The 17,912-nt window shown below is 41.1% G+C and overlaps 3 protein-coding genes across 4 annotated transcripts; 1 reads left to right on the forward strand and 2 right to left on the reverse strand.

Annotated features, from left to right (window-relative positions):
• Nucleotides 1-1,145: 1,145 nt before the first annotated feature.
• On the forward strand, nt 1,146-8,937 carry LOC115782805 (hemicentin-1). The gene is made up of 18 exons (XM_030733244.1): nt 1,146-1,178; nt 2,105-2,142; nt 2,270-2,398; nt 2,484-2,750; nt 3,738-4,031; nt 4,184-4,456; nt 4,747-5,019; nt 5,313-5,585; nt 5,728-5,994; nt 6,131-6,412; nt 6,544-6,816; nt 6,900-7,014; nt 7,102-7,259; nt 7,350-7,451; nt 7,913-7,978; nt 8,151-8,210; nt 8,582-8,650; nt 8,795-8,937. The coding sequence occupies exons 4-18, from the start codon at nt 2,531-2,533 to the stop codon at nt 8,857-8,859; spliced, it is 2,790 nt and encodes a 929-aa protein (XP_030589104.1). The 5' UTR covers nt 1,146-1,178; nt 2,105-2,142; nt 2,270-2,398; nt 2,484-2,530; the 3' UTR covers nt 8,860-8,937.
• Nucleotides 8,938-9,407: 470 nt separating this feature from the next.
• On the reverse strand, nt 9,408-11,392 carry apobec2b (apolipoprotein B mRNA editing enzyme, catalytic polypeptide-like 2b). Of its 2 annotated transcripts, none has more exons than XM_030733276.1 (4): nt 11,076-11,392; nt 10,131-10,311; nt 9,705-10,048; nt 9,408-9,578 (listed from the first exon to the last, which is right to left on the reverse strand). In XM_030733276.1, exons 1-3 carry the CDS (start codon nt 11,357-11,359, stop codon nt 9,707-9,709), a joined length of 807 nt encoding a protein of 268 aa, XP_030589136.1. In that variant the 5' UTR covers nt 11,360-11,392; the 3' UTR covers nt 9,408-9,578; nt 9,705-9,706. The 2 variants fall into 2 exon arrangements, with proteins under 2 accessions (XP_030589136.1, XP_030589134.1); XM_030733274.1 differs by having other exon boundaries at nt 9,679-10,048.
• Nucleotides 11,393-13,571: 2,179 nt separating this feature from the next.
• On the reverse strand, nt 13,572-17,172 carry LOC115782807 (uncharacterized). Its single transcript, XM_030733247.1, has 5 exons — nt 16,675-17,172; nt 16,129-16,386; nt 15,752-16,011; nt 15,058-15,658; nt 13,572-14,907 (listed from the first exon to the last, which is right to left on the reverse strand). Exons 1-5 carry the CDS (start codon nt 16,822-16,824, stop codon nt 14,065-14,067), a joined length of 2,112 nt encoding a protein of 703 aa, XP_030589107.1. The 5' UTR covers nt 16,825-17,172; the 3' UTR covers nt 13,572-14,064.
• Between the last annotated feature and the right edge of the window lie 740 nt (nt 17,173-17,912).

The following is a 17,912-nucleotide window of genomic DNA, read 5'->3' on the forward strand; positions in this document are numbered from 1 at the left end:
GATTCGTTTTTGTAAGTTATAAAGAATATTTTTACATGCATGCCAATCCTAATGCAACTGAACATTTGTTATTATTTGATTCTTTGACAGATATAGCTGCTGTTTGTGCGTCTCAGGATCTTGATGGTAGGGGGAAAAAATTATTCACATCGAGAGCAGAGTTTCACACGTTTGAGCAGATTACACTGTTTGAGAAGTTTAAGATTTTTAAAAAAAAAAACAAAAACCATCAACTGTTTTCATGTGTAAAAGTGTCATATTGAGTACCCAAGTTACAGTACCAGTCAAAAGTTTGGATACACTCAAGTGTGTCCAAACTTTTGATTGGTACTGTAACTTACATGATCGTAAAATATCTTTTAAATTCACATTTATCTACTAAATGTCTACATAGCGAAGTCTGAATCAAACTAGAATAATGTTTAGGAAGTAGTACTTGGTTAAATATAACAAGAGGAACATGAAGTACTTTATTGTCATGTGTCTGAAAGCTCTGACAACTTCACACACACTATTTTAAGCTCATCTGTCAGTATTTTCTTAGACCAGCCTTATATCATTATTCTTCTCTCATCATCTCAGTGATCAAATTTCACCCGAAATTATGCAGAGTGGCTGTAATGTGTACTTGTTATGGATGTGTGATACAGAACAGTTTTCTATGGAAAATGTCTCAGAAATGTTTTCAATTCCGCAAAAGTTGGAGAGCACAGGTTGGGGCAGCGCTGAACTTTTATTTTTAGGGGGGGGGTCCTTTTTTGTATGTTTTATCTATTTTTTTATTTTTCATATTTCAGTGTCTATATGTATGTGCCTCTACTGACTGCTTTGATGGCGATTGGTTGTTTTTTCTAAGTTTACTGAAAATTGTAAAAATGTTCATCATATTTTTCCACTAGAAGATGCAGTTATATTCATATGAGTAAGGATAAAAAACAAAACAAAACAGATTATTACCAAAATAGCTGCTGATCAATTGTGTCTATTAACCAGTCAATTAGACATTGCACCTCTGATCTAATTGTTACCAGTTTTTTTGTTTAAATTTCAATTTTAGACGTGGATAAGGCTCCGGCCTGGGCTGTTTTGTTCTAAACTGTAATCTCCACATCTCTTCTCTAATCCAGCATCCACCTACAGTTATGCAAGAAGTACTCAGCCAACAACAACTTTGTATGGTGAGATTTTGACCTCAGTTTTTTGTATTATATGCTCATTAAACACCACTTACACATGCTGCTAGCTACCACAGCTGGACTCCCTTTTGGCTTCAGAACTTCCTTAACTGACATGACAAGCATCATGCAGAGACTGCACATTTATGGGCAGTACCCTCATGATGCATTTCTCTTATTCCACCACATCTGATAGGTGACGTTTTTCCACTGAGGTCTTGTGGTTATTTGAGTCGAGTGAACATATTGTCATGTTCAAGAGCACAATTTGAATATTTGAATTCTGTTGCATGCCATCCTGCTGAAAGTAGATGGGTGCACTTTAGTTGCAAAGGGATGTGCATTGTCACCAACAATGGGCTACTCAGTCAGGGTTTTTACATGGTGCCTGATTGATGCTTTAAGGCATCTAAATGGCCCCTGCTGCCCCAGGGAATAAAAGTAAAACAGTCCATATTATTACAACTCCACCAGCTTGATTTGTTGCCACAATGCAACAATTCTGAGCTTCTGTCAGAACAAAAATCTAACCAGGAAAAGTCCCTCTGATCTTTAATTTTCACATTTGGGTTGCTTCAGTTTCCTGCTCTTAGATGACAGGAATAGCATCCGGTGTGATTTTGTGGTCCTATTTACTTCAGCTTTCACTGTATACCTTGTTTGTAATGAGCTGTTACTGATATTTTTATATTATGTTAGAGGCCACTGCCATCAATGGGGCATTTTGCTCAGTTTCTTTCTTTCTTTCTTTCTCGCTTGCTTTTTTGCTTGCTTTCTTTCCAGGTTGTTCTGGCACCAAAAACCCCACTATAAGCAGGCATTCTGAATAGATGAATATAATCTAATCATATTTCGTGTTGTTGTTTTATTATTGTTTTTTAGAGTGGGAACCTCTATTTATTCTCATTCTTTGACTTTTTAATTTTCAGTACCTCCTCGGCCAAATCTGCAGCTAACTTCAGCCCAGGTGGTGTTCTTCCCCTCTGAGAAAGTAGAGCTAAGATGTAGTGTCACTGACAGATTAGAGCTGACTTTCACATGGAAGAAAGATGGAAATCCTCTAGTTTCAGGTTCAAATTTGTCTTGGTCTCCAGATAAGTCAGTACTTACAATCACAGCATCATCATCACAGCAAGATTCTGGACGATATTCCTGTGCAGTTAAGGGCACAACGAAGCCTAGTCAAACTACAGAAAGTAATGTCGTCAGTGTTCAGGTTGATGGTAAGTTTTATTGCCATTATTTTGCTGTATTTCTAGAGAAAGTATAGATTACTGATATACCCTCTTCTTTTTTCTTCCTGAACAGAAAGAAAACCTAAGCCCACGCTAACACGAAATTCAAACCTTGGCGAGATGTTCCCCGGAGAATCCATCATTTTCACCTGCAGTGTTAGCGTGTCCTCTGGGTGGGAATACCTGTGGTACCGTGGTGACCAGGACATCAACACACCTAACACTGATACGTATAACATACCTTCTATAAGGCTTGAAGATAAGGGACAGTACCATTGCAAAGCTAGGAGAGGTCAACTTGTAACAGATGCAAGTGATAGTACAACTCTGGAGGTCTCTCGTAAGTATATCTGTCCACTGTGTTACAGTACATAGACTAGTTCATTCATGTTTATCTACATGAGGTTGTGTGTAACTTTTGGATGCCTGTATAGTACTTTGACCAGGTGCTGATGCACATGACACTTTGTGTTTCTTTCTGTAATTTTTAAGTTTTATTTAGAATATTTCATTGTGTTATAGAGCCACCGACACCAGTTCTGATGTTGCAGACTGGCTGTGTGTTTGAAAATGAGGCAGTGGAGTTGCTGCTGTGCTTTCTTTCCCTTGTGTTTGCTTCAACGAAGAGGCCAGCTTATCAGTTATTGCTGATTTGGAGTATACACTTAAACTAGTTTAGGAAATATCATAATTCAGTTTTTAAAATTTGAATGAGATTATTGATGCCACTCTTATATTTTAGCACTAATATGAACATTAAACCAGTAGTCATTAAGCCTAGTTTACTTCAGAGGCCTTGTTATTATCTGGAGAATCTGTAACCTTTGAACAGAGCCAAGTAGGCGATTATCATGAGGTTATTATCAGATTTCTCAAACCTCACCAAGAAAATAAATAACCACAGCAGGTGAAAACAAGTAAAATTATTGGTGTAAATAAACATTTGATTATTGTGAATATGCACAGTGCCTATCTTGTGTTACAGGCTGTTCATATTTTGTGTTGTCCTCTAATTTAAATCTCAAAACTGTTTTATACTCGGTGAGACAGCATTTTGAGATCATCTTCCGTTATTTCGTGCATCGACTGTTGAAACAGGATGCTGTGGTGTAGCACAAAGCACGGAGGAATGGCTCGTAAGCGGCCAGGGTGTTAGTATACAGGTGGAGCTCTGAGGGAAAGAATGAGTTCATTTGTGTTAAAGGAGGCATGCTATTAACAAAGGGAAGCAGCTTTCACATGTTACTGTTTTATATTAAATTGTGAGCTGCAGCTCTAAAAGTGCATTGTGTTAAATGGTTATAGTTAATGTGTCTGTTTTCTTTAGAAATTCCTGTTCCAGCTATGACAGAAAGACCCCGGTGGCAACAAGTGTTCCCCACTGAGAGTGTGTCGTTCAGCTGTGCGATGGAGCGGGACAGCTCTAACTGGATATATACATGGTACAAAGATGGAGAGCAGGTCCAGGCTGATGGTAGTGTGTCTTTTGATGCAAATGGAGCTAAACTTTCCATCAGCTCTGCTTCAGCTAATCATAAAGGACAATATAAGTGTAGTGTGCAACTCCAGAACAGGGCTGTCAGGAGCCAAAGCAGTTCTGAACTTTCTCTCACAGTGCATGGTGAGTTTTAGAAGTGTTCATTTAATATCACAAATGCTTTTTATGTTATGTTTTTATTATTTTAATATATACAAATATTTAAGGCACATCAAAGGCTACACATTAGGTACATCACAATTTTTGATTGCCATGGCATCTTTATATCCCCTCAGGTGAGAAACCTACTCTCACACTGACCAAGGATCCCGACTATCAGGTGATGTTTCCTGGAGAATCAGTGACCTTTAGCTGTGCCATCAGTGTCTCATCTGATTGGCAATACCTGTGGTACAAAGATGGCATTGAAATTTCTGGATCATCAGACAAACTTTTAGTTAAAATTAGTGCAACAGCAGATGGGGGATCATATACATGCAAAGCAAGAAGAGGTCCAAATCCAAGTTTCACCACTGATTCGAGTAAAGCCATACAGCTTCAAGTGAGAGGTGAGTTTCTACTGACTCTTCTTCGAAATATTTATTTTTAGACTAGCAGGTTTGTTTCTGTCTTGCAAAAGCAGTCGTGAACTTTCTCTCAGTGGATAGTGAATTTTAGAAAAATACATAACATTACAAATGCTTATTTTGTGTATTTTAACAAGGAAATTTGAAATTCAGGTATAAAATATATCAAATATTATATTAAAATATAACAATATTTGTTTAAGTCACATCAAAGGCTACACATTAGGTACATCACAATTTTTGATTGCCGTGGCATCTTTATATCCCCTCAGGTGAGAAACCTACTCTCACACTGACCAAGGATCCCGACTATCAGGTGATGTTTCCTGGAGAATCAGTGACCTTTAGCTGTGCCATCAGTGTCTCATCTGAATGGCAATACCTGTGGTACAAAGATGGCAGTGTACTTTCTGAATCATCAGACAAACTTTTAGTTAAAATTAGTGCAACAGCAGATGGGGGATTATATACATGCAAAGCAAGAAGAGGTCCAAGTCCAGGTTTCACCACTGATTCGAGTAAAGCCATACAGCTTCAAGTGAGAGGTGAGTTTCTACTGACTCTTCTTGAAAATATTTATTTGTAGACTAGCAGGTTTGTTTCTGTCTTGCAAAAGCAGTCGTTAACTGTCTCTCACAGTGGATGGTGAGTTTTAGAAATTTATATAACATTACAAATGCTTATTTTGTGTGTTTTCACAAAGAAATGTTTCAAGTTCAGGTATAAAATATATTAGATATTATATTAAAATATAACAACATTAGTTTAAGGCACATCCATAACTACACATTAGATACAGCACCATTTTGAAAGCTGTGGCATCTTTATATCCCCTCAGGTGAGAAACCTACTCTCACACTGACCAAGGATCCAGAGTACCAGGTGATGTTTCCTGGAGAATCAGTGACCTTTAGCTGTGCCATCAGTGTCTCATCTGAATGGCAATACCTGTGGTACAAAGATGGCATTGAAATTCCTGGATCATCAGACAAACATTTAGTTAAAATTAGTGCAACAGCAGATGGGGGATCATATACATGCAAAGCAAAAAGAGGTGCAAATCCAGGTTTCACCACTGATTCGAGTAAAGCCATACAGCTTCAAGTGAGAGGTGAGTTTCTACTGACTCTTCTTGAAAATATTTATTTTTAGACTAGCAGGTTTGTTTCTGTCTTGCATTTCTGATCTTATTCTATGAATATTTCACTTGATGTTATTTAAAAATAAATATGCACGCACTCTTCTTTGTTTAGAGAACAAACCTACGCCCTCAATTACTCGACAGCCAGATGCTAAAAAGCTCTACATGGGAGAGCCCGTGTCCTTTGAATGCAAAGTTGAAATTTCATCTGGTTGGAGCTATGAGTGGTACAAAAATGGAACATCAATTCTTAATAACCAAAGTTTAAATATGAATAACCTCAGTTGGTCGAACAGTGGAACTTATAAGTGCGTTGCCAAAAGGAAGAAAACCAATTTCACCACAAATTTCAGTGAAGAGCGGACCTTACCCCTCTCTGGTGAGCCAAAGAAAGCTACTTTCTATTACTGTGATTTGAGATACTTTGGGTGATTATCATGGTGAGAATCATAAGAGAATATCCCTAAGGATTTGTAAAATGCTTAATGTACCTCTTTTGTTTTCTTTTTAATTAGAAATTCCTGTTCCAACTTTAAAGCCAGTCACCAAATGGATGGATGTGTTCCCCACTGAGAATGCGACTATGACCTGTGGGATGGAGCAGGACAGCACTGACTGGACATATGCGTGGTACCGAGATGGAAACAAGGTCCAGGATTATTATTCTAAAAATGATCGAAATTTTTCTATCACCTCTGCTTCAGCCTCGGACAGGGGACGATACAGCTGCTCGGGAAAACTGAAGAGCAGGAAAGTCTACAGCAAGGAAAGTGCTGAACTAGTACTTGTTGTTTATGGTGAGATTTGTTTCTTCTTCTTCTTCTTAAAGATGTGTACACTAGTTAATGGGTATCTTTAGACTGGGCTATGCAGTTTGACTTATGTTTCAGTGCTGCAACTCTTACTGTTAATTATTTTCAACCCTCAGGTGAAAAACCGAAAGTCACACTGGTGCAGAATCCCAAGCACGATTTGATGCACTCTGAAGATTCAGTCTCCTTTAACTGTCACGTTAATGTGTCCACTGGATGGGAGTATCTGTGGTACAAAGATGATAGACAGCTTGACTCATCTGGAAGTGACCACAACATCAGTTCTGTTGTGACAACCAACTCTGGTTCATATACATGCAAAGTTAAAAGAGGAATGCATATGGTCTTCTATTCAGACCTGAGTAACAATGTAAAGCTCAAAGTCGTAGGTAAGTTTTTTTTTTTAATTTCCTCCTTTCATTCTTCTGATTTTGGATTAGTGTTATTCACGTTTTGGTTGTGTTTATTGCAGAGCGCCCCAAGGCCAGTATAGTCCTGCTTACTGGCTGGTCAGAAGTCTTCTCCACTGATAGCTTGGTCCTAAAGTGTGAAGTAATGGAAAGCACGGACATGTGGAACTACACATGGTAATGCAGTACTAATAAGTGTCCTGTGTAGATTCTGCTCTTTAAGAGAATTAATAATGAAGATGTTCAACCAACTGAATTAAACAGGTCTAAAGAGGGAGAAAAAATTGAATCTGCATACTCTGAGAGACATATAGTAACTCCCCAGAATGACCCAGACCAGAGTATGTACACCTGCCACGGCATTCGCAACGAGAGACCCTTATATTCAAAAACCAGTGATTCTTTCAAGACCAAGAACCTTCGTAAGTATATCTGAGATCTGCCAGTTATGAGTCTTCACTGGAAAAATATCCTGCCTCACTTTGATTCTGTGGTTTTTTTTTTATGTGTAGTTTTAAAGAGGAGGGTGCTTCTTTCCATCTCTGGCTGTATTTTCTTTGGCATCATTGCCGTCTTGATAGGATGCGTGGCCCTCAGAATCTTCCGCAGACCAGGTATTGCTTCTTGTCTTTTTGACTGTCTAAATTCTAAAATCTGTAACAACCAACATCCTAAAAGTTGGAATTAAGGAAAATGTGCAAATAAAGTTGTCTGTCATAATGAAGGAACACAGAAAATTTGCACCTAAATCTGCAGCTGCATTTGGTTTTACAGATGCACAAGATTTTTAACCGTCCTGCCTGCACTATTACCTTTTTGGTTCCTTCTCATTGCTTTCAAAGTGTCTTTCTCAGCTGCAGCAGGCATCTATTTTCAACCCAAAAGTTCTAGAAACAGACAGACAGAGTAGCAATGAGTTGTGAGGCTTTGTGTAGCCAAGGGTCAACTATTTCCTCAAAGAGTTCGTGGTGTCTAAAAGTTAGTGCAGTTTTAATGTGGCACCCTTTTATCTAGATTTAATGTAAAAATGAACAAACGTATACCACAGTGACTTGACCTGTTAATTTTCACACAGCTGCTGCTGATGACAGGGCGGAAGAGGTCAACCTGTTTCCTACAATGGCTCAGCTAAAGATTACCGGTAATTCACACCATGTTGATGACGTGATTTTGGTTGCCAAGCATACTGTAGATACAGCCCACCAGCAATTTATTTCTGACCTATAAAAAACGAGTCTGGGAAACTACCGGCTCACACTTGAACGTTTAAGTGTGACTTCCTGTATTTAAGTTCTTCATTCCTCCCACTGCAGACGCGCCCTGTCCTCTGGTTGACTACATCACTGATGCATCTCTGAATGCTCCAGTTAAAGGTAAAAAAAAAAAAAAAAGAAGCCAGAGATGAGTAAAGCAAACAACTTATTTCTCTAAGAAGGCATTATTATGATGGATTTATCTGTTGGGGTTTTTTTTTTTTTTCCTTCAAATTTCCCTTTTTTTTAATAAAATGTCAGAAAACTGAGAAATGCTTACATCAGTTTCTTAGAGGAACAAAGAAAGCTTCCTTTAAATGTCATATTTTACCCAAAACTCAAATATACTGTCTTTGAAAACTGAGAAAATCAGCAAATGGTCTCACGCGTCAGGCTGTAAGCAGAGAAAGTTTGACTACTTTAATTAAACAAGCACTCAGAACTCATAAAAGATGCTGATCCTTTCCTTTCTTAATCTGTCTGATCTGCAGAAGAGGAGGAGAATGGTACAGTATGCAACGAAACAACACCCTTACCAATAACCAAGCAGGAGGACCAAGGTAATAAAGTTTTAATTACAAATACACTTTCCCAGTGGTCGTTTTTTTTCATCTATGACAGTGATGATGCTGTGTCAGCTTTTCTTTAACAGGGGCATAATATGTTATTTCTCTGTCTTTCCACAAACCTTTTTATGCCTTTAGCTGCAACGAATGACAGCCAGGAGACAACAGAAACCAACGGCGGGCTGCTTTCCTTTCAAAAATGAGTCATAGAAGTAGTCTTTACATAATTTTATCAGATGGCTATTAATGAGTCAGCAGACTTGATTCAGCCGTTTGAGGCTTTAATGGTCAGTGCAGACTGGAAAACAACGTTTTTGCAAAATCCTGTGACGGCCACATCATTGGTTTGTATATTTTCTACACACATTGCTAAAAAGCACAAAGGTGCTGAGGAATTACACGTATTTTAACTCACATTACCGTTCCAATGAATTTGGTTTCGAAGGCACTGTTAAATAGAAAACATTATTTATGAGCTAAGCGTCATTTCTAATCGCTTTTAACTTTGAGTTCCTGTATATATTTGACATATTCGATGATGTTTATCAGAACTCATTCATTCGTTTTTGGGTTAGATTTTCACTTCTATTAACAAACACCGGATGTCAGCAGATATGTCTCCAAATCATATTTTACTGTATGTTGGAAATGTTTTCAACAATGAATGTCACTTTTGCTCTTTGCTGTTTGCTTCGTTCTGTAACCCCCATGGATATGGGTTTTGATATATTTATGTAAAAATTCAAGCATTTAAAGTGTACATTTGAATTATGAAAATAAAAAGTATAAAATGTTGCCATGAGTGCTCAAACTAACAACATTCTGCACCGTTACATGTGACTGCAAGAAACACACATTCAACCAGTGGGAATTTCGCAAGTAGTCCAATTTGTGGATCAGTCAGTGGAGAGGTCCTGTGCATCTGTAACAGTGACAAAATCCACACAGAAAACTGAGTTATCATCTATACAAATCTTAAAAAATATTATTTGTAATGAACCAGAAACAGAATGATGGCCCACCTCATACACAACACTCAGTGACTCACATCTACTTGAGGATGTCTGCAAGTTTCTCCACATAGTAGTTGTAGTTCTCCTGACAATCCTCCCAGGGTGTAAAGCTCTGGTCTTCCTTCTCCACATACGTTTCCCAAACATGCAGGAAATCAGATGGCTTCATCATTCGCAGTTTGCAGCCAGCTCTCACCAGAGCCTTAAGCCCTTCGGCTATCTCTGGCTCTTCCCACTCGAAGAGACGGGAACAGAATATACAAAGGCGAAGTTTTTTGCGCTGCTGGAGGATGGTGGCCAACTTGGCCGCACAAGATACACAGGGACTAGATGAAACATACCATGTGACATCACACTCCTGGGAGGCATTAGGGAGCACCTACAAAGGTGGGAGATGAGATTTATGAAGTTATTAATGAGCAAATCTAGGGTTCGCATGTGTGCAACATAAATGATATTACCTGTTCAAAGAAGGCCTCCTCAGCATGAGCAGTGGCATGTTCATCCTCCATGTAACCTTTTAGAGGCTCTACGCTGCCTCCTGGTGTATCCACTCTGAAGCACAGGAGGGTTTTGTTCCTCCCTGATGAGTACTCAACATTCCTGAACTGAAACTTGAAGTAAAACGGGCTCATCTGTTCCCTGATAGAGTTAAAATGTGAGTTATAACAAGGGTGCCTTTTGTTGTGTCAGTGACTCTAAAAGTAATGGCAAACACTGTTGTCATCATTGGGGTCACAGGAAGCGCCTTCAAACTAATATGTCACCTTTCATCATGGTTCATGACAGTGCAGTATGATTAAAGGTGACAGAAATAACTCTCCAGGTGGAGAGACATCCACAGAATAAGCCTGTGTTGCTCATTTTGCGATAATCCAAACTAAAGTAATCAAAGATGAGTCAGTTACAGCTGAATATTATCGGCTAAAGAAAGTATCCCATCTGTGAATGTGCCAGGCTCTTTTTCTTTATGACTCGGCGAGTAAAGCACAAACTACTCCATCTGCGTGGTGTTAATCATGTACTGCTATACTGCACACGGAGAGCCAGATGGATCACACAAAATAGATCTCATATAACTTTGATGGCTCTGTGCTTTGACAGCACATAGTCAAAGGACAGATCCAGGAAAACAGATGCTAGGCAGAGGGTTATATCAGGGGCCGACATCAGTGTTCACGCTGACTCATTCCTATTCTTACTGCTAGGTTAGTAAGTGCAAGTCACTAGTTTTCCATCTCATTGAAATCAAGTACAGAACATGCACTCTGAACAACATGAATTAAACAATTATGTGAAAGAAAAAAATCAACTTGTCAAAATGTGGTTGTGTTAAAGAATAAAACAAGTTAGAGGGACACACTGATTTTAACGCCTTTGCAGTTTATGTAGTAAATCTTACCCACCCTGTGACAATCTCAAACGGTGGCAGTTCTATAGGCTGAAACTCTCCATTTTCATCACTGTTTTTTGCCTCTGCGCTTGCTGCCCCCTCATTTTCCCCATTCCTCTTCTCTTCATCTTTCTTTTGCTGCTCAGGGACCTTCTCTGGTTTCTTCGTGGGTTTTTCAGGCTTTTTTGCAATCTTCTCATTCACCTTTTCCTTTTCTTTGTCCTTCTCATTATTTGTTTTGCTTTCTACCTTCTTTTCTTTCCTCTTGACACTGAGCCGGCTGTTTCTGTCGGCCATGATTCTGTGTAAGTAGGTGACGGTGTCAGATAAAGAACAGGGGTAAAAAGGAGAGGCAGAGAGGCAGAGGGGGGAGGAGGAGGAGGAGGAGGAGGAGGAGGAGGGATAGAGTATAAGTGGAGTCATGACCCTAGTGCATTACAGAAATAGATACTATTGTGTGCTAAGGTTGGAGTCAAAACATGCGCATATCTGACCGGAGCAGGGGTGGAGGGGGTTGGGGATGGGTGACTCAGTTAACTTACTCCCCCACCTACAATGCTCTGGTTATTAAAAGGCCAGAGGACAACACACAACTGACTGCCAGTATGTTGAAGCATGATGAAGGGGACAGCACCTGACTTAAATTTCTTCCATAATTTAGACAATTTCCAAACTGTAAAAGAGAAATATAATACAGTGCGCACAAATGTGCAGCCTCAAGCACGAATGCTCTTCGGTCCATCAGGCTTTCCAACTGTCAGCAGGCCAGCAACAGGCAGGTTATTAATAACACTGCTTAGCTGAGTGTGTGTCTGTGTGTACGGGGTAACCAGGGCTCTCAAGATACTAAACACCACTTCAGTTTGTGCCAACCCCAATGTCCTGTGGCCCATTAGGCAGTAGGAAGGCCAGCTAAAGGGCACCCCAAATAGGGAAGTATTTGGAGCAGAGCAGGACAAGCAAATGCAAACCCAGTGTGTACGAGAGTGTTTGTCTCTATGTCTATGAATAAGAGTGCAGGAGTGTAGTGTGGCCTTGTGTGCATGTGCCCGTGAACAATCAATCTATGAAATCACCCTGCATCAATATGGTGCCTTGCTGAGGCCAACGTGCGGGGGAGGGGGAGAATTGGTTTTGCAAGGGTGTGTGCATTTTGTGTGTCTGTGTGTGGATGGAAAATATCCTTCTGCACTGCAGATGTAATAACTTGAGGTATAAAGGCGAGGGCGGGAGGGAGGGGGCAGTTCAATTACAATTTCCTCCCCTCCCTCGCTCTCACTGTCTGCCAAGTAATTCATTTCAGAGGCAATTACCAATAGGACTGCATCCCAGCCCGGTCGTCTAACTCAAATGGATGAGCTGTCACAGCCCGGTGGGGGGGGGCTTCAAGCTGCTCCACATATACCCACAAACAACAACACACCCTTGGAACGCGCAGAGAACACACGCTTCAAAGAGGAACACACCGACACGTCCACACAGATATCTAGCTGCATATCTAAATCCACAGAGACATCCCAGGGTGATAATCATTAAGATCACAGCAATCTTTGATAATTATGATCTGTGAGGGGAATCTCTTTGTATCGCCCACAGATTAATACAATGATTTTCAACAACAAAAACAGCTACACTTGGCTTTTTTGTAGGTAGTAATAGTAAATGGATATAAGCCTTGTGATAGCAATTATATCAGGGATTCATCTTCAACTGACTGATGATGCTGTTTACTGTTCCGTATTTATCATGGCTACTTAATTGATGCATTGAAGCACTTCATGCCTTTAATGCAGTATTAAAGAACACATGTACAGTAGCTGCATGCAGTCCCGCCATTTATTTCTCAGTTCTTTATAAGTAAGACTTTGTGAGCCTTGTTGGCTGTGAGAAACGGGGTACTTGGGATGTGACTGCTGCCTGCCTGCTGACTCAAATTTAACTGTAATGGAATTATTGCAATTACCCTGCCTCCCCGCAGACCCAGCCCAGAGTAACAAAGTCCCTGGAAAAAAAGAAAAAAGAAAAAAAAAAGGCTAACACACAGTACTTAATTCACTGTTTTCCTTCAAAGGGATGCCCAGCAAAATTATTTAAAAAATATCTATACGAGGTCAGACAGAGAAAAACCTTCGCCATGCCACAAACACTCATTCTCTGCTAGTCTTCTGTGACAGACACAGGGTCAAACCCATTTCAGTTCCTCAAAGTTCACATGAAATTGAAAAAGGAAAAAAAAAAAAAAGCACTGATAATAAAATGAAATGAAATTGACCTCGCCTGAGAAGGACTGAGAGGATAATATAAATTAGGGTCAAAATGAGACATATGAAGCACAAACCATCTTTTCTTCACTTTGCAAAAAAAGGAAAAAGAATTGTGTCACATGTACATTAACTTACATCTGCAGACTGCACACACCCACAGTGTTAAAGTAAGAGAAACTCATTTATTATAATCTCCCAGTGATGAGGCACACACGCACATAGTTAAAACAAAGAATGAATGGTGCATTAACATACTGTTGAGCAGTTGATGTCTTCCTTTAAAAATAGCATCAAATTAATGAACCACAGCCTAAGGCTAAAAAAACATGAGCTGCTACAGTGTGCAATACTTGACGAGCTGGTTATTGTTGGTTTGTCAGTGTTGGCTGATAGATACATGAGAAAGCAGGAGAATTGTGGTTGTCTGGAAACCTTGATCAGGCAAAATAATGTCAAAGTAAATGCTTTAGTATTGATCTGCTTCCAGCAAACACAGTCCACAGCTGGTGGTACGATAGTCTGTAGGCTGCAACAGCAATCCACACCTACTGTAGCCCGGAAAACCGATCCCAAGGATTAAAATGAGTCGGAGCTCTGAAATTCTTGGTGACTCATTCTATCTGATATCAAATTATGTGCACTATGAGGATTATGTTATTTTTCAAGCTCAGTTTCCTTAGAAGGGTACAGAGGTTAGAATCCAAGCAGTTACTTCACCGCAAGTATAAAGAAAGAGCTTTAAGTCCATAATAATCTGTAGTTGGCTTTGAGGTAGATGAGCGTTTCCAGGTTCTTTGGTAAGACACAGCCTCTCTCTGGCAGCAGGAAGCACCCAGCTGTAGTGAAAATGCTCTGCACCACAGTACCACAAGCAGGTATGGTAAAAGCTCTCTTGGCCACCTGGGCAAGCAGAGGAAAGTCAATAGCTTTACGGCGCCAGTAGTGCAAAGCCTCCTCATCTGTGGGTTCCTCACGTAGGTAGATAGCCAATTCCTGTTCTAGGCTCTTGGCCTGTGTTGTGGGTCTCTGCTTGATGAAAGAGAACAACTTGCAGGGCCGAGAAAGTGAGGAGACCGGTGATGGGGCTGGCGCAGGAGGAGTATGAGACTGTGGATGAAGGTCTGTGTTGAGGTTTACAGGGCTGGAGGCTGTGGAATGTTTGGATAACTCCTCTATGATAACTTGTCTGTGCCAGTCAGGGTTACTGCTCCAAGTAAGCTTGAACTGGGGGTCCAGGGTGGTGGCAGTGATGTAGAGTGGGTTCTCCAGGATAGGGGCCAGCAGACGCTCTACAGCCTGGCTGAGGCCCACTACCAGGGAGGGGCAGTGGGGGGTGGAGGTCTCAGAGAGATGCTTACGAAGGCCGAGAACACAAGGCAGAGCGAGGCTGATAGACACGTGTCTGTCTGTCTGTAAGTCTGCCTGTCTGTCTCCCTGCACCATATCCCAGGCCTCTGTGAAGGGCTCCAAAGTGTCAGTGAGCTCCCTCAGCAGGGCTCGCTCTGTACCTCCCAACCCCAGCTCCCCTGGACCACTCATCTCCTCGAGGAACTCCACAGAGTCCAGCAGCCGCCGAAGGACCTTTATCAAAAAACAAAATAATCTATATAACCACAATCATATGTAAGATATATCGCATACAAAATATGGCTTAATAAAATTGATATCCACTAATATAATGTCCTTATATATATCCTTAAAACCTTAAATATCTCCCTAACCTTAACTCACCTTAAGTTGAGCAGCCCAGTCTCTTGCTGCCTCAGGGAAATTTCCTTGTCCCCCCATCATCAACCCTGGACCATCGAGCACTTGGCTGAGCTTCTCGGGTGGGACGGCAGAGGTAATGTAGCTGTAGAAACAGGCCGCCCTGGCTAGTGTGGACGAGAGCTGTGGACAGGAGCGCAGCCCTTCCCTGACACACTGTTCAAGAGAGCGAGAGAAACAGTCCACCCGAGAAACACCCAAACCCTGCTCCCATGTGTATTCCCAGTCTCCTTCTTCACCATCACCGTGGCCATTCCTGATCCTTTTCTCCACATCGTTGCTGCTGTCCGGCTCTTCTTCATCATTTCCATCTTGACCGTTACCGAGAGGAGGTGAAAGCAGGAAACCGGGAAGGCAGCATGGCTTTGCGTTTTTTCTTGTTGCCAGGAACGGGTCTGCAACAACACGAAACGCTCTACCTGACACGCCATGAGAGTGACATACTTCATCAAACTCTGAAAGTATGTGATTCCCAGAGCTGCCGCCAGTCAGTGGAAGGCATGCCAGGAGAGCTGAGCGCATCTGCCAATCAGATGTAAGAAAATGGCAGGTGACACCAAGATACCTACAGAAAAAGAGAGAGAGAAGTGGAGTCTTTGGTGAAGGGATTCAAACCAAGATTCCATTTTGCAGTTTCTGGCTTGTTTTACCTCCTTACCCTGAAGTGGCTCCAGATAATCCTCTCCAGAGATCCAGGCTGAGGCTAAGGGCGTGTGCTGAGGCCAAAGCCTGACGGGTGGCCAGCTGGGCCTGGTAGGCGTAGGCTGGAAGTAGTTGACTTTGGATGTAATTCTGGGGCTCAGGGGTGTAACGTGGCTCCAGGAGCTGAAGCAACTCTCTGAAGCCATGATTTTCCACTATGGACACTGGCTGGAGATCACGCACAATCATCTTAGCTATAGCCTCAGAAATCAGAACCTGTAGTAAAAAAAAAGAGACACAAATTAGACTTTCTATAACTGATTATTTCATTGCAATGTCACAATAAATGATGTGTAAGATTACAAGCTCTGGTGAAAATGGGCTAAGACACACCTGACGTGGATCATGTCTGTCAAACTTGGTCACCCCTCCTCCAGAGCCTCCTCCTACTCCTCCCTCAAGAGTTCCCATTCCTCCAACAACTCCTCCAGTTACCCCTCCTCCTCCTCCCCCCACTCCAGCACTAATAGGGATTGTGTAGCGGGTATTCCCTCCATTGGCGGTGAAACTGTGCAGGGAAGCAGAGGAGTAACCCTCTCTCTTCATATCCTTCCTTTTGACAAAGTCATCATACATAGCCTGGTGCTTACGCTGAATGGAGAGAGAGACAGAGGAGCATGGAGATGTTATACTTAGTTCACTTCTACATCTCTGGACAGCACGATGAGTACATTTTTGTGGAAGATGACACAGTATAGGTAACCCACCCCTCCCCTACTTTCCCCCTTGCAGAGAAGCAACAGACTGTCTGTATAGTCAGGTTTTTACAGCTAATCCTCCAGAGATATTGTAGAGCCAGCTGTTTCTGCTGATCCTGACAGGAACAAGATGAGACAGATTTTAACAGCCACATGTAACATTTTATTCTGAAACCATTACCTTGAGATGCGTTACGAAGTTGGACGTGACGCTCCGCTTCGCCTGGATTCTGGTGCCACAAGCCTTACAGTTAGACTCGATTTTCCCATTTTCACCTTCAAACACAATGTTAAAGTAATCCAGAATAGAGACCTTCGAAACTGACGCCATTGGAGCAGCCAGTTCCTCCGCTCCGGAGTAAAATCAACTTGCAATCAAGGGCAATCTGAGTCTGAGGTATCAATCTCACCTCGCCTCTGATCATGAGCGCAGGCCAGAGTGTTTACTTCCCAATCCCTTATCAGACATCACAAATGTTGCTCTCAGCTGCGCAGACAAAAGAAAATTGGATTTCAAGCAGGAGTTGCGTCGCTCGCACGTCCAAAAATCGGCCACGATCAGGCTGCACAGTCTGCTGCGGATGTCTGGACACATCAATAATAACACTGAGGCCACATCCGTTGTTTCTGCGCTCCCATCTGTCGTTCGGACGCAGAGCGCTGCGTTTCATGGAGGCACATTATAATTGGACCAGGAAGTACACACAATAAACGGGACTTTCGTTTCCCAATTCGGTAGTTCCCGGTAACGTTCGGGTGTCCCCAGTAAAACTGCTGGAATCGGAGGGTGGTGGCGCTCAGTCAAATGTTTTCAATTATGCTCATGTCGTTATGATAAGAGGGAGATTTTCTCCGGATAAAGCAGCATTTCCTAAAGGACTTGAAATTAGGTCTGGATCTGTGTTTTAACGGTAGTATAAAACACTTATTACTGACTTGCAGACAGTCAAAATTCAGCGTTTTTCCTCGTATTATTTCTCTCTAAAAAAATGCACTAGAGATGAAATAGACTGCCTACAAAGACAGCAAGCAAAGAAAGTACAACAATTTTTCTAACGCTAAGAGGACGTTTGTAATCAAATGGTTTCATTAATGGTTTGTAAGTAATTTACTGCTGGTTGACAATTCTGGTATAAGGCAATAATGTGGCGACTGTTGTTTTTGAGGTTGTCTTACATAACGCATATATTAAAGCAATAACTAAAAAAAAAAAAAGAAGCCAGGAACCAGTAATAAGACATAAGATAAAAATAAGAAATCTGCAGACATAGAAATTAGCATGCAATGTTTTATTAAAAAAAAAAAAACGTTCAGACTTTAAATTTGGCATTGTGAATTGAAATCTTTAGACTTACAGTGCTTAAATTAAAAAATACCAAACCAAATTCACCTTTTTATACCCAAATTTGAGCTGGCACA

The sequence above is a fragment of the Archocentrus centrarchus genome, chromosome 7 (assembly GCF_007364275.1).
Source record: "Archocentrus centrarchus isolate MPI-CPG fArcCen1 chromosome 7, fArcCen1, whole genome shotgun sequence".
In the NCBI taxonomy this organism is placed as follows: Eukaryota; Metazoa; Chordata; class Actinopteri; order Cichliformes; family Cichlidae; genus Archocentrus; species Archocentrus centrarchus.